Source organism: Aquarana catesbeiana, linkage group LG12, assembly GCF_042186555.1.
Source record: "Aquarana catesbeiana isolate 2022-GZ linkage group LG12, ASM4218655v1, whole genome shotgun sequence".
NCBI classification, from domain to species: domain Eukaryota; kingdom Metazoa; phylum Chordata; class Amphibia; order Anura; family Ranidae; genus Aquarana; species Aquarana catesbeiana.
The window spans coordinates 230,801,803-230,818,640 of record NC_133335.1 but is presented as its reverse complement, the minus strand read 5'-3'; the positions used below and the strand labels follow the sequence as shown (position 1 = coordinate 230,818,640).

At 45.9% G+C, this 16,838-nt stretch overlaps 1 protein-coding gene across 4 annotated transcripts in view; it reads right to left on the bottom strand.

Annotated features, from left to right (window-relative positions):
- SDK2 (sidekick cell adhesion molecule 2) overlaps positions 1-16,838 on the bottom strand; it is an 818,277-nt gene that overhangs the window by 257,634 nt on the left and 543,805 nt on the right. For all 4 annotated transcript variants that reach the window (XM_073606891.1, XM_073606893.1, XM_073606892.1 and 1 more), the window contains exon 3: positions 16,118-16,224. In XM_073606891.1, coding sequence (XP_073462992.1) covers positions 16,118-16,224 — 107 coding nt within the window. The remainder of the gene's footprint in view (positions 1-16,117; positions 16,225-16,838) is intronic.

The following is a 16,838-nucleotide window of genomic DNA, read 5'->3' as shown; positions in this document are numbered from 1 at the left end:
TCTCAGGTCAGGGTCCCCCTGAAACCACAACTTTTTTTTACAATCCCCCTTTGCTTTATGGCTTTTTTTTTTTTTAACCGGGAAGGCCGTTTTCGTGGCCCCCAGGATTTACCGCTCAGGTTTTTATCAATGCGCAGCCCCAACTCGGCATTGAAGGGTCGTAAAATTGCAAGAGGAATAATTTTTTTAATTTTTTTTTTCCAGGCGTCTTGAATTTTCCGCCATGCCTTGGGCCTAATAGAGCCCTGGACCGATCTGTCCTTTCTTCTCGGAGTATTTCATTTTTTTTTTTTTACTTTTCCGAGCGCAATTCCAAGATGGAAGAAAAATAATTTGGCTGTAGAAATTTTTATGAAATCGAAATAAAGGAGAAACAGTGTAATAACTTCGTATGGTTATATTTTACGGCGCGGAAAAGGAAATAAATAAAAGAGCGCGCCCGTAAATAAAGCGGGGAATGGTACAAAATGTTTAAAATGAAAGCCGCTGACATCGCTATAATACAAAATTTACAGTTTTTTTTTGTATATCTTTTTCCTTTTTTATTTTCATTTTTTATTTTGCTGAATGGACTGCACTGCCACGTCTATACTGAAGCCCCCTGACATAATTATGATGTCGACGCTATCAACTGCCACTATGATGGCCTCTCAACTGCCGCTTCCAATATTCCAATGCCATTTGCAAATTAATAACATTTTAAAGTGGAAAAATACTGCAGTACTGATGATGGAGCACTACTTCTTCCACAGACACAATGAGGCACCATTACTTCCACTGACACTAATGATGGGACACTATTCCTCCCACTGACACCAAAGATGGGGCACTATTCCTCCCACTGATACCAATGATGGGACACTATTCCTCCCACTGACACCAATGACGGGACACTATTCCTCCCACTGATACCAATGATGGGACACTATTCCTCCCACTGATGCCAATGATGGGACACTATTCCTCCCACTGACACCAATGATGGGACACTATTCCTCCCACTGATACCAGTGATGGGGCACTATTCCTCCCACTGATACCAATGATGGGGCACTATTCCTCCCACTGACACCAATGATGGGACACTATTCCTCCCACTGACACCAATGATGGGACACTATTCCTCCCACTGACACCAATGATGGGGCACTATTCCTCCCACTGACACCAATGATGGGACACTATTCCTCCCACTGACACCAATGATGGGACACTATTCCTCCCACTGACACCAATGATGGGACACTATTCCTCCCACTGACACCAATGATGGGACACTATTCCTCCCACTGACACCAATGATGGGACACTATTCCTCTCACCGACACCAATGATGGGACACTATTCCTCCCACTGATACCAATGATGGGACATTATTCCTTCCACTGACACCAATGATGGGACACCATTCCTCCCACTGATACCAATTATGGGACACTATTCCTCCCACTGACACAATGATGGGACATTATTCCTTCCACTGACACCAATGATAAGACACTATTCCTTCCACTGACTGACATAAATGATGGGACACTATTCCTCCACTAACACCATTTCAGCCATGTGGAGACAGGGGGAGGAGTCAAATAGGAGTGTAAATTTTGACTTGAGCCATTGAGCTCTGTTAACAGGCATTTTACAACAGAAGGAGGAAATTGAAAGCACGTGAAAAACTGAAAGTCAGAATGCATAACATCTACATGCATGTGACAGGGTGACAAGGCAGGATCACAGTTGGGAGATGGGGAGAGAAAGTTGTCACCCTCTAATAGGAGGTGCCCGAACAAGAACCTTCATGGAGGGATCACCAGGGATTAATATAATTATTTCTGCCTTTGTTAAATGGAGCCATGTAGCAATAGGGGAGGAGTCAAATAGGAGTGTAAATTCTGACTTGAGCTACTGGCTCTGTTAACAACTGGCATTTTACAACAGAAGAAGATAAGTGCCTGAACAGGGACCTTCATGGCAGGTTCACCATGGATTATTTGTATTAATTTAGCCTATGTTTAAAACTTCAGATGGAACCATATGGAGACAGACAGGGGGGGGGGGGGTCAGATAGGAGTGTACATTTTGAAGTGAGCTATTGAGCTCTGTTAACAACTGGCATTTTACAACAGAAGGTAAGGAGAAAATTGAAAGCACATGAAAAGCAGCCTATTGTCAGAACGTTAGAATGCAACATACATGTGACAGAGTGACAACGCTGGATTACAGTTGGGAGACGGAGAGAGAACACAAAATTCTTGTTGTTTCAAATAAACGTTTAATGCATGACAAAGGATTCCCAGAGTGTAACTTTTGACTTGAGCTATTGAGCTCTGTTAACAACAGGTAATTTACTACAGAAGGTAAGGAGAAAATGTAAAGCACAAGAAAAGGAGTCTATTGGCTGAATGTCAGAATGCAACATGCATGTGACAGAGTGACAACGCGGGATTACAGTTGGGAGACGGGGAGAGAACGTTGTCACCCTGTAATAAGAAGTGCCTGAACAAGGACCTTCATGTCAGGTTCACCAGGGATTATTTTAATTATTTCTGCCTATGTTTAAAACTTCAGATGGAACCATATGGAGACGGGGGGGGTGTCAAATAGGAGTGTCAATTTTGACTTGAGCTATTGAGCTCTGTTAACAACTTGCATTTTACAACAGAAGGCAAGGAGAAAATTGAAAGCACATGAAAAGCAGCCTATTGGCAGACTGTCAGAATGCAACATACATGTGACAGAGTGACAACGCGGGATTACAGTTGGGAGACGGGGAGAGGACGTTATCACCTTGTAATAGGAAGTGCCTGAACAAGGACCTTCGTGGCAGGATCACCAGAGATTATTTTAATGAAATCTGCAGAACGAAAAAATTTAGGAAATGACTTTTGAAATGAAAGGGCAGCCCGCTGGTTCTTCTTTAACCGCCAACATTCCTATTACTTGCACATTGAGCAATAATCCCCTCTCCCCCCGATGTTAGTACATAATGAATACAGCTGATCAGATTCCAGGAGGCGTCAGCAAAACAAGCCAGATCATATAAAACAATAGGCAGCCCCCCTCCCCCCCCCCCCCCGCAAGCAGGAATGAGAGTAACCAGAGAGCGGGCCCCACACTGAGCCGTCGCTGTGCTGCACTGGGCTCCGCGCATCTTAATGGACTAATTTAAGTCACGCCGTTGATAGTCTCCTGGTGTTCCCAACAGCCGCGTAATCTGCAGAAGTGTATGAATGGCGGTCCACTCCAAATGAAAGGACAAGAAAACATTAATTTCCACATAATGTCCCGCTGTCACCGGCGCCGCCATCGACCCGCGATTGTCATGTCCCCCCCCCCCCACCTCCAGGTACCCAAAGGCCGCGGAATTGGCGCAGATTCATTCTCTCTCCATTACTGTCAGGAAGCAGCTAATAAAATTCCAGAGATTGCCTGTCATTACGTGTTCATCATATAGATGCACGAAACGCGCACGAGGGGTACATGTATGGAGCGGACAGCTGGAGAGCTTTCCATAAATAAGATGTTTCATTGCCTGAGCTTTGCGAGTGCTGGAAGTCACCTGTAATCCGATCACTTATGGCTCAACAGCAATATAGACGCCTAGAGAGAGACATCCGCCGCGCACACAGCAATAACGCGCTGGTCGCCCGACGGTTTTTATATTACGTTCATAATATTTCCTTTACTGTCATGATAAACCCCCTCGACGCGGAACGCAAAAATGAACTCATTTTGGCTACCTATGCGCGTCGTAGTAAAACTGTACATTTCTTTAGACATTCTTCGGATGTTCCTGAATCTCCGAATTACAATAGTGACGAATTTAAACAAATCCGAAATAACGAAACAAAATATTGATTTGAAAGCGCAATCAAATTCGAAAATGAGAGAATAAAATGAAATAAAATAATAGAACAGAAAATAAAGGAATAGAATAGAAAATAGTAAAACAGGACAGAAAAGAATAGATAAGAAAAGAAAAAAATAGAACAGAAAATATGAGAATAAAATAGAATAGAATAAAATATAGCCGTCTGGATCCTGAGGAAGCAAGTGCTTCTCGAAACCCGTTGATCCTAAATTCCAGATATCACATCACTAACTTGATGTTGAGGACCCTATGTGTCAATTCATTTGTTCATTTTAAACATGGAAGTGATAACAAATTTGGTTGTTTTGTTCTGTGTGATTTCTTGGTGGCCCATTTAAAATCCAAGTTCTTCACCTCGGCTTCCTGATGTAAAATGATTATCAATCATGATAACCCCCCCCCACCAGACAATGTTTCTCCGACTCCATGATAACCTGGGACCTGGTTACGTTCCCCCAACCCCCCCCTCTGCCGTATTTCCACCAATAGATGACAGATCCCTGCAGTGTAAACACCAGCACCGGACATCGGGGGGGGGGGGGGGGGCGCCGTCATTGACCCAATATGGTTTCTATACAGCATCCTGGGATTCGGGCGGATGGCCAAACTCACCAAATACGAGCCAGGATTGGGTCAAACCGAGTAGCGGCCCGTCCATCCATGCATCCGGCCCCCTAATCTACATGCAGGGCGCCGGACGCATGGCTTCAAATGGGGGTGTTTTTTTGTTTTTTTTTAGGCACGTGGTTACAGCCAGAAGCTCCAATTGGCTTCAAAACAGGGTGGGCCCGGGGCTGCAGAGCATTGCACCTGAAGCCCACCCAGTTGTGTGACACCAGCGAATGAATATTTGCTAGTGTCACACTAATTCTCCTCCCGGCCAATCAGGAAGCGGGTCTGAGACCCGTTTCTGGATTGGCCTGAAAGGAGAAGCTTTGCTGGCTGCCGGGAGGAGGAGACGCGAGGAGATCGCTTATCCCGGAGGGAAGCCCAAGATAAGTGACACGGCCGGGTAACCAATGGCCCGGGGGGGGGGGGGGGCTGGGGGGGGAGGCGACTGACTAAACCGGGGCGGGGGTCTGGCTGTGCACAGTTTGCTGCCCCTCCCCCCAATATAATACCACCGGCCACCACTGGTCAAATCCATGTTTAAAGCGGAACCTTCAGTCATTTTTTCATCTTTCCATCTATTAAATCTTCTGCCCTTGTTGTTGTTGTTTTAACTTTGGATAGTAAAACATTTTTTTTTTCTGCCAGTAAATCCCTTATACAGCCCACTTCTTGTTTCCTGTCTGGTCATTAGCCGAGGATTATGACATCATGCACATTTCTCTCTCTCTCTTGTGTGAGTTTGCCAGGAAAGGAGGGGGGATGAGTCATAAAAGGGCCAATGAGAGCTGCAGAGCTGGAGGTGTGCCTCTGTGTGTCTGTGTAAATCCAGGAAAGTGAACAGGCAGCAGCTTCAGCTGCCCACACTTAAAATGGCTGCAGCCAGACTCAGTGGAGGGAGATTTCTGCAGCGTATTTGGCAAGTACAGAACCCCAGTATATATAAAATAAAAATGCAAAGTGGTTGGAGGGAAGCTTCAGAATGGCAAAGATGTTTTTTATTACAAATCATGTGAGCAGACTGCAGTTCTTCTTTAAACTGAACCCGAATCTCTTCCCTAATAATGGGGGGTGATCAAGGGGAAAAAAAAAAAAAAAAAATTCCCCATGCGCACCCAGCTCTAAGATAATTAGCCGAACAGGAAAAAAAGGAAAAAAGAATTCCGAAACATTGAAGGGAAAACATTGCGACTAATTAGAAGGACGTAATGGGTAGAAGATTGCGATTCCGTGGAGTTCAGTCACTTTACTTCTGTGAGTCCCGATGTATTAATTATTGAATTCATAGACGTTGTGTGAGCGCGCGGTCTCAGGTCACACAATGCTGAGACGCGAATTGTCAGATCCGCGGGGACAGCGCGCCGATCATTGAAGTTTTATTAATTTGTAATTATCCTCAGGGGGGGCAAAACTCATAACGATGCCGTAATACCGAGAGGCAAAAAAAAAAAGAAAAAGTGAACTAAAGTGCATGCAAGACCAAAACTTTATATTGTGGATAAAGTATGGAAGGGTTAGGACCCCTGTCTGGCTTTTATTGCTAATACAGTCAATTTGTTTGGAAAAAAACCCCTCCCCCTCCAGGTGATCTCTGTACATTGCAGGGATTGTAATAAACTTTGTAGCAGATTCTTACCTTTTGTTACTCTGAAGAAATAGCTGTTTGTTTCCCCATGTCCTGTGCAGAGTGATTCTGAATGGGAGGGTCTGGTTCATTATAATTAATTAGGGTTGCACTGATGCCAGTTTTTAGGCCTCATTCACACGGGGCGGATCCGCTCAGCTCTGTCCGCCAGCTTAGCGGGAGGGAGATCTCTCCGTTGATCTCCGCTGAGCCGGCGGATGAGGAAGGTCCCTCTCTGCTCACTGAGCGGAGAGGGGCCTGTCAGAGCGCTGCCGATTCCTATGGAGAGATCGGACGAAAATGGAAAGCATGTCCGTTTTCATCAGATCTCATCCGATCCGCCAGGACGGATGCGAACGCAGGGCCATCCGTCTGATTTTAGCGGATCGGATGTCAGCGGACATGGTGACCGCTGACATCTGTCGCTCTATAGAGTAACATGGAGCGCCCGTTCAGGTCTGCCTAAAAAAGTGACAGGGGCCTAAAGATTGAGTACCGATACTTTTTGTAGTACTCGCCTGTACCGGTTATGATCCTTTTCTTTTATGTCACGTGACTGTGGCACTAATATGCAGCTCTGATGGGCACTGATAGGTCGCTAATTAGGTGGCACTGATATGCAGCACTGATAAGTGGCACTTATGGGCTCTGATGAGGCGGCACTAATGGGGTGGCACTGATATGCAGCACTGATAGGTGGCACTGATGCGCGCTGAGGCGGCACTGATGGGCGCTGATAGGTGGCACTGATGAGGCAACACTGATGGTGTGGCACTGATATGCAGCACTGATGGGCACTGATGGGTGCTGATGAGGCGGCACTGATGGGGTGGCACTGATATGCAGCACTGATAGGTGGCACTTATGGGCTCTGATGAGGCGGCACTAATGGGGTGGCACTGATATGCAGCACTAATGGGCACTGATGAGGCGGCACTGATGGGCGCTGATGAGGAGGTGCTGATGAGGCAGCACTGATGGGGCGGCACTGATATGCAGCACTGATGGGCACTGATAGGTGGTACTGATGGGGTGGCACTGATATGCAGCACTGATGGGCACTGATCGGCGCTGATGAGGCAGCACTGATGGGGTGGCACTGATATGCAGCACTAATGGGCACTGATGGGCGCTGATGAGACGGTACTGATGGGGTGGCACCGATATGCAGCACTGATAGGTGGCACTTATGGGCACTGATGAGGCGGCACTGATGGGCGCTGATGAGGAGGTGCTGATGAGGCAGCACTGATGGGGCGGCACTGATATGCAGCACTGATGGGCACTGATAGGTGGTACTGATGGGGTGGCACTGATATGCAGCACTGATGGGCACTGATCGGCGCTGATGAGGCAGCACTGATGGGGTGGCACTGATATGCAGCACTAATGGGCACTGATGGGCGCTGATGAGACGGCACTGATGGGGTGGCACCGATATGCAGCACTGATAGGTGGCACTTATGGGCTCTGATGAGGCGGCACTAATTGGGTGGCACTGATATGCAGCACTAATGGGCACTGATGAGGCGGCACTGATGGGCGCTGATGAGGAGGTGCTGATGAGGCAGCACTGATGGGGCGGCACTGATATGCAGCACTGATGGGCACTGATAGGTGGCACTGAAGGGTACTGATGGGGTGGCACTGATATGCAGCACTGATGGGCTCTGATCGGCGCTGATGAGGCGGCACTGATGGGGTGGCACTGATGAGGGTGCACTGATGGGCGCTGATGAGGAGGCGCTGATGAGGCAGCACTGATGGGGCGGCACTGATATGCAGCACTGATGGGCACTGATAGGTGGCACTGAAGGGTACTGATGGGGTGGCACTGATAGGGTGGCAATGATATGCACTGATAGGTGGCACTGAAGGGCACTGATGGGGTGGCACTAATATGCAGCGCTGATGGGCACTGATAGGTGGCACTGATGAGGCATGGACTGTGTCAGTATTTTTTTTTTTTTTATTTCAATTTTTTTTTATTATTTTACAATTTAATTATTTTTGTTATATATGTATTTATTATTATTATTATTATTATTATTATTATTATTATATATGTATTTTTTACAATTACTTTTTTTGGGGGGGGGGGGGGGCAATGGCCGGAGTCAGTGTTTTTTTTTTCTTTTTTTTTTAATTTTATAATATATATTTTATAATAATATATATTAAATTGTAAAAATTAATAATTTTTACAATTTAACCTTTAAGCATTTTGTTTTACAATTCTTTCTTTTATTTATTTATTTTATTATCAGCCCTGTTGGGAGGGGTGGGTTTGGTGAGATATCAGGGGTCTGAACAGACCCCTGACATCTCCCCTTTGAGACAAAGAAAGGGATTGAGGACACAGATTCCCCAGTCCCTTTCTCTGTAGCCTCAGCTGCACTGAAGATGAATGGACAGGAAACATCCTCAATGCAACTCCGGCATGAACAGGCCCACCGGCATTTTTTTTTTAATAAAAAAAAAAATGCTCCCAAGGACCTATAGGCAGCTGAGAAATGTAAAAGAAATCAAATATATATAAAAAAATGTCTATATTGCATACAAATATATATGGAACATAAATTAAAAACTACACGAGCTCTGGAATGCACGATATTCAAAAAATGAGAGGTCAATGTTAACAATTGCAGATAGCAAGAAACGCAAAGTGTATTTCTCAGCACTGAATGCTCAGAAAACCCGGCTTTTGTTTTTTTCTTTCCAACCAAAATACTTCAATCGGAATGAAGGCCGCCTTCGCACCGCTGACAGATAACCAGTTTATGGTCAGGAGTTGGCGATGTGATAATTTGTATTTTATTTTTAAAGGGCGACTCCACTTTTGCGAGGAAAAAAATAGCAAATAAAAAAAAAGTTATATTGTACATACAATTACTACACAAGTCACATTGTAATTGAATGTTATTCAAAATTCTCTTTCCTTTTCAATCTGCAGCCGCTGTCGTTTTCTGTAAAATGCAATATGGCCACCTGGAGGCGCTCTGTACACAGATGGTATACAGAAACCCCCCCCAGAAATGTCATTTCCTGCTCGTGTGATTGGCTCACTGATTTTCCCAGAAGTCTGCACTAAGATACAAGTCAGATTTTTGGGCACCCCCTGCAAAAGAAATGTCAATTTTGGTTTGATACGCCCAAAGGGAAATGAGATCTAAAAGGGATGCAGGCCCCTGCCACTTTCCTCATTAGAGCCCTGCAGGTGCAGCAGCTGATTGATAATGATAAAGTCACTCCCATTCACAGTCACTTTGCACATGGACACAGAGAAACAAACAGTTATTTCTTCAGGATAACAAAAGGTCGGAATCTGCTACAAAGTTTGTTACAATCCCTGCAATGTACAGAGATCAGAGAGGGGGAGGGGTTTATTCTTAACAGAAATGGAGTTACTCTTTAACAAATGAGCCCATGCTCTTCAGTGAACAGACATCGCTCTCAAGCCAGAATTTATTTTTTTAATGATTTTTATTAATAATATAATAATAATAATATATATTAAATATTATAATTAATAATAATCATAATTATTAATACAATAACACAATAATAATAATAATAATAATAATAATGTATTTTCTTTTCTTAAAAAACGGAAAACCACAAAGTTCACACATCCAACTCGCTTTTTTTATTTTTTTTTATCATTTTTAAAATTCCTGTAGTATGAAGCTCACAGCTGGAGACGGTTTCCATTGGTTTCTGTTGTTCTGCATTTTATAAAATGGGCCCCTATGGTGACCGGTGACAGATGGGGGATATGAAGGATATGTATTACCTGCGGGCGGTTTATCGCTTCAACCGGAGTAATAAGAAGACGGTTAAAGTGAACCCGTCAGACATTTGAAATGTTCAAAAGTAAAAGCCCCCCCCCCCCTCCCTCCAAGGCTCTTCGGACAAACACACATCTCTGAGATGATGGATGGAGGGAACCCGAGCGCCGGCTAATCTGAGAGAGGGGGGTGCAGGGGGGATGGGGGATGGGGGGGGGGGTGCGCCTGCCCTGGGGACTGTGTTATCATGTGAAGTGGGGGGCACTGCAAGGGGATTGAGAGGGGAGGGGATTTGTGTTTGGAAGAGGAATCTGGGGGGCAGCAGGGGGTAATAAGAATTGCTCTAGGAGGGGAAATTTGGTGTTTGGGGGGGGGGGTGCTAGGAGTGGTGATTCAAAGATGATCTGGTCTGGGAGGGGGGAGGGGATTTGTGCTAGGAGGGTCGATTTGGGGGGGTGATATGGGGTTGGGGGGGTATAGAAGAGGTGATATGGTAGAGAAGGGTGGGGATTTGTGCTTGGAGGAGAATTTTTTTTTTTTTTGGGGGGGGGGGGGATTTGTGCTAAGAGGGGGATTTGGAGTGGGGGGGTAATGTACTCGGAGGGGTGGAAGATTTGTGCTAGAAGGGGTGATTTTTTGGGGGGGAGGCATTTGTTCTGGGGGGGGGGGGTTGGGGGGATGGAGGGGGCAGAAATTTGTGCTGGGAGGTGTTTGCGCTAGGAGGTGGGAGATGGGGAGAATATTTGTGCTAGGAGGGGGATATGGAGTGGGGGGTATGTGTGCGGGGGGGGGGGTTCTGGGGGGGAGGGGGCATTTGTGCTGGGATGGAGGATTCAACAGGGGGTTGGATTTGTACTGGGAGGAGGAGGAGTTTATGCTTAGGTGGTAATTATGCAGATTAGTGCCCATTTTTTTTTATGGGGGGGGGATTTTTGCTGACACATAATCCTTATACATCTTTGGGGAGGGGGGGGGGGGGAGCGCAGTTTGGCATGTGACCTTGTCCCGGCAGTGGGGGGGTGATGGAGAATTATTCCGCCCAATTGCTTTGCCTGCCCAGAGTGCTTCGGCAGGAGATGGCGGGAAGGGATTACCAGTTTTCTAACGTTTTATACTTCATCGTAAAAACTAAACGAAACCCCCAAAAAAAGAATCAGTTTCGCTTTAATACTCTACAGGAAGTTTTTCATTTTTTTTTCCATTTTTTAATGTTTTAGCCCCGCCCCCCCAACATTTAGGGCTAAATCACACCATAAATTGCGCGTTCACGTTGCGTTTTTGCAAGGTCTTGCGCAGCGAGTTTTTGACAGCCCATTCATTTTAATGGACGGCCAAATGCAGCCCATTCTGGACCGAGCCTATTTTTGACACTTGTTGTTTACAAGATAGAAACCTGTATTTTTTGCTAGAAAATTACTTAGAACCCCCAAACATTATATATATATTTTTTAGCAAAGACTCTGGAGAATAAAATGGCGGTCGTTTCAATATTTTATGTCACATGGTATTTGCTCAGCGGTCTTTCAAATGCAATTTTTTGGGAAAAAAAACAATTTTTTTTAAATTAGAAAACTAAGAAAACAGTAAAGTTAGCCCATTTTTTCTATAATGTGAAAGATGATGTTACGCTGAGTAAATTGATACCTAACATGTCATGCTTCAAAACTGCGCATGCTCGTGAAACGGCGACAAACTACAGTACTTACAAAATCTCCAAAGGCGACATTTAAAAATTTTTACAGGTTACCAGTTTAGAGTTACAGAGGGGGTCTAGCACTAGAATTATTGCTCTCACTCTAACGATCTCGGCGATACCTCACATGTGTGGTTTGAACATTGTTTACATATGCGGACGCGATTTGCGTATGCGTTCGCTTCTGTGCACGAGCTTCAAGGGACGGGGCGTTTAAAATTTTTTATCTTTTTTTCTTATTTATTTTAGTTTATATTTTTTATTTTTATCTTGCCCCCCACTTGATTCTCTGCCCTCCATCCTGGGGATCGAATCCGCCGCTACTAACGGCTCCAGTAAGAGGCGGAGAGACCACCGGGATGTGGCGGGAGGGGCACCTTCTCCCGCCGCCCATAAAAGTGATCTTGCGGCAAATCCGCCGCTGAAACCACTTTTATGTTAAAGCAGACCGCCCACCTTTTAAAAAAAATACCTCACATGTGTGATTTGAACACCGTTTACATATGCGGGCGCGACTTCCATATGCATTTTCTTTGCTGCGAGAGCTCGCGGGGACGGGGGCGCTTTAAAAAAATTTTTTTTTTCTTATTTATATGTTATTTATTTTTATATTAATAAATTGTGTTTTTAAAAAAAAAAAAAAGTGATTACTTTTTTTTGCTGTCACAAGAAATGTAAACCTCCCTTGTGACAGTAATAGGTGGTGACAGGTACTCTTTATGGAGGGATCGGGGGTCTAAAAGACCCCCCCGACCCCTCCTTTGCACTTCAAAGTATTCAGATCGCCGTTTTCGGCGATTCTGAATACTGTATATTTTTTTAAAACAGGCGCCATTGGCAGCCGAGTTAACGGGAAGTGACATCATGACGTCGCTTCCGTGTTTACGATTAGGAGGCTGGAACGAAGCTGCTCACGGTTTCGTTCCAGACTGTCACTAGCCGCCGGAGGCGGCGGATTGCTCATCGTAAACACGGAAGCGACGTCATGACGTCACTTCCCGTTAACTCGGCTGCCAATGGCGCCGGTTTTAAAAAAATATACAGGTAGGAGCGGCGGGAGGCTGCGGAAGGGGGGGGGGGGGGAGTCCCCTCCCACTCCTCCGGCTTTTAGCCGCATCGGTTGTTATACCTGGAAAAGCCGATCGCCGGCTCTAAAAAACAGTACCCAGATGATGCCCGCAGCTGCGGGCATGACCCCGGTATAACCCCCGAAAGCCGAGTACGCACATCTGCGTAGGCTTGGCGGGAAGGGGTTATTAACAACATTGCTCAGCCGCTAAAACACTAAAATAAAAAGAAACATTGTTTCTTTTTGTATCTTTCTGTTTCTTCATCTGCAGATCAAAGGGATGAACAAATGTTCCTCTGTTTAACCCCTTATTAACCCTTAATTTACTCTAATCAGCCTTAATTAACTGCCTATTCTCCTCCATTTATTATTATTTTCCTGCTTTTTTTTTTTTTTTTTTTTTCATGTCTATTTTTTAAACGATAAACAATTAAAACTTTTTTTTGTTTGCTTTGTTAGTGAATATTTTTACACATATATATTAACATATATTTACACATTTCACATTAAAAAGTGCAAAGTAAAAAAAAAAAAAAACAATTTATTTCATTTGTAAATAATCAATTTTCAGTGCTTTGTATCATTGCTGACAACTGAAGTGAAAACAAAACAGTTGCGGTAGGGATCGGTAGCTGGTATCGGCGAGTACTAAAAAAAAAAAATGTCGGTACTCGTAAAAAAAAAATGGTATCGGTGCATCCCTAATAATAAGTGAAGCCTCAGAGAATGGGAGTCTCAGGGTGGATATGGATAGAACCAAGGGCTGGCTACACTGAACAGAGATTCCATTATAGGTGAAATGTATCTTTTCTGTACTCATTTATTGCGGCGTCTCCAGCTCAGAGGGGACACATTGTCCTCTCCACACCTACGCTTGTCCATGTGCGTTACAGCAAGTGTCACAATCACATCAACCGCCCGAGCGCACCGCGAGCGCTTCACCTCCGGCTCTGCCCTCTCTCTCATTTCCCGCATTCAATCTCCCGCCGAGGACCTCAACTTTCACCCCCCTGGAACATCCGCAGAATATCTTCCATTGTGAGCGCGCGGCTGCTGGTGGAGAAAAGCTCTCAGTAGTCGCCGTTCGCCTCGTCCGCCGCTGACTCCGTTAGACTTCCTTTTAACCCGCCTGCCCCCTCGACTCCATCAAAAAAGCCGGCGCCATCTGCACCAGCTAACCTCATTTCATCCTCAATGTAACTTCGGCATGAATAGGCCCCGCCGGCTTTCCTGGGCAGGTTTTTTTTTTTTTTTCCAACCTAAATACATCAGTCGGAATGGACGCCGCCTTCGCACCAAAGACGGTTTTCATCAATCTTATTTTTATTGAAAATATTTCCATACAAATTCATATGAAAAAAAAAAGATATTATCCACATACCACAGACAATCAGAGAAAAACATTGCATTATAATAATGTACATAACATAAAACATGTTACATATAGGACGTGTATAACCCTTTCATGCCTAAGCCTATTTCTGATATTTGTTGCTTACAAGTTAAAATCAGTATTTTTTTTGTTAGATAATTACTTAGAACCCCCAAACATTATATATAAATGGAAAGTTTGCGCCCCCATCCTTAATATCATGAAGAAGAGGGGGGGGGGGAGAGGAGAGGAGGAGAGGAACCGTACGGTAACCAGGTTAGAGTTACAGAGGCAGTCTTCTCTGCTAGAATTATTGCTCTCGCTCTAACGATCGCGGCGATACCTCACATGCGTGGTTTGAACACTGTTTACATTTGCGTGCGTGACTGTTTGTTTTTTGTTTTTTTTTATTACTGTTTGGTTTTTTTGGTTTTTTTTCTGTTATTTATGTATTTTTATTTTCTTACATTGTCCCTTTTTTAAAGTTTTAAAGCACCGCCTTTGGAGATTTTTAAGTACTGTAGTTTGTCGCCATTCCTCGAGTGTGTGCAATTTTAAAGCATGACATGTTAGGTGTCTATTTACTCGGCATAACATCATCTTTCACATTATACAAAAAAACACTATTCCTCCCACTGATACCAATGATGGGGCACAATTCCTCCCACTGATACCAATGATGGGACACTATTCCTCCCACTGATACCAATGATGGGACACTATTCCTCCCACTGATACCAATGATGGGGCACAATTCCTCCCACTGACACCAATGATGGGGCACAATTCCTCCCACTGACACCAATGATGGGGCACAATTCCTCCCACTGACACCAATGATGGGGCACAATTTCTTCCACTAACACCAATGATGGGATGCTATTGCTTTCCCTGACACCAAAAATTGGGCACTATCACTCCCTCTAACACCCAAAATGGGGAACTATATAGGTGGTGGAACGAAGAAATGGTGCTCAGTGGTGGGTCGGGGGTGGAACGAAGGAATGGTGCTCAGAGGTGGGTAGGGGTGGAACCAAGGGACGGTGCTCAGAGGTGGGTAGGGGGTGGAACCAAGGGACAGTGCTCAGAGGTGGGTAGGGGGTGGAACCAAGGAATAATTCTCAGTGATGGGTAGGGGGTGGAACCAAGGAATGGTGATCAGACGTGGATAGGGGGTGGGACCAAGGGACGGTGCTCGGAGGTGGGTAAGGGTTGGAACCAAGGGACGGTGCTCGGAGGTGGGTAAGGGGTGGAACCAAGGGACGGTGCTCAGAGGTGGGTAGGGGGTGGAACCAAGGAATAATTCTCAGTGATGGGTAGGGGGTGGAACCAAGGAATGGTGATCAGACGTGGATAGGGGGTGGAACCAAGGGACGGTGCTCGGAGGTGGGTAAGGGGTGGAACCAAGGGACGGTGCTCGGAGGTGGGTAAGGGGTGGAACCAAGGGACGGTGCTCGGAGGTGGGTAAGGGGTGGAACCAAGGGACGGTGCTCGGAGGTGGGTAAGGGGTGGAACCAAGGGACGGTGCTCGGAGGTGGGTAAGGGGTGGAACCAAGGGACGGTGCTCAGAGGTGGGTAGGGGTGGAACCAATGGACGGTGCTTAGAGGTGGGTAGGGGGTGGAACCAAGGGATGGTGCTCAGAGGTGGGTAGGTGGTGGAACCAAGGGACGGTGCTTGGAGGTGGGTAGGAGGTGGAACCAAGGAACGGTGCTTGGAGGTGGGTAGGGGGTGGAACCAAGGGATGGTGCTCAGAGGTGGATAGGGGGTGGAACCAAGGAATGGTGCTCAGAGATGGGTAGGGGGGTGAAACCAAGGGACGGTGCTTGGAGGTGGGTAGGGGGTAGAACCAAAGGACGGTGCTTGGAGGTGGGTAGGGGGTGGAACCAAGGGATGGTGCTTAGAGGTGCGTAGGGGGCGGAGACAAGAGGTGACTCGGAAGGGGGGAGTTCCTGTACCCATTCTCTGCCCTGGGAACAGCGATTTGTATTGTGGAGCCCCACACTGGCATGAATTGTACCGTATCTCTCTTCTGAGGACCCTCATGGTTTGTTCACTGCACTGCAGGGCAGAGATAGAAATAAGGGACTTACAGGCCACCTGGACCTCGGTCTGCCTCTGCAGCAAAGCACCCAGCCGGTTCCTCACGATACAGCGGTAATGACCGGCGTGCGTCCTGTCCAGCGAAGTGATCATGTACCTGAAAATAAAGAAACGACCAATGAAAAACCGTATCATCATTGAAGAGGAAATGCTTCATTTAAAGGGCAGCTAAAAAAAAAATTACAGGAGGACCTCATAGTAACTTTACAAGTAATGAATAAATCCCGGACGTGTCACAATATACTGTAATTGTATAATTTTCTGGAAAATCTCCCCCTTTTATCACCCTTTTATCGTTATCCCAGCCTGGACCAGGATGATGCTGTAGGTCCCAATGCATGTTGTGCAGACAAGCCGCAGGTCTCCTGGTCATGCATGGGATCTCGTAAAGTGCCTCCTGGCATGTGTGACATTGACATTCCAGAAGCACTTTGCGTGGTGTTGCTCAAGCGCCGAATGGTCTATGCCACATGTGTCAAACACAAGGTCCGTGGGTCGAATTCGGCCCTCCAGGCCATTTCATGTGGCCCTCCCACCTCTCCTGCAGCTGCAGCACCCCCATCATTTCTGCCCCCACATTGTCTCAGCAGTCAACAAGGAGGAGGACAGAACTCCTCCGCTTTTCCATGCAGCTGCGGAGAGAGGATCGTCTCTGTCCCCCCACCATTCCCCGTATCAGCAGTCGGCAGCAGAGAGGAGAGAACTCCTCCT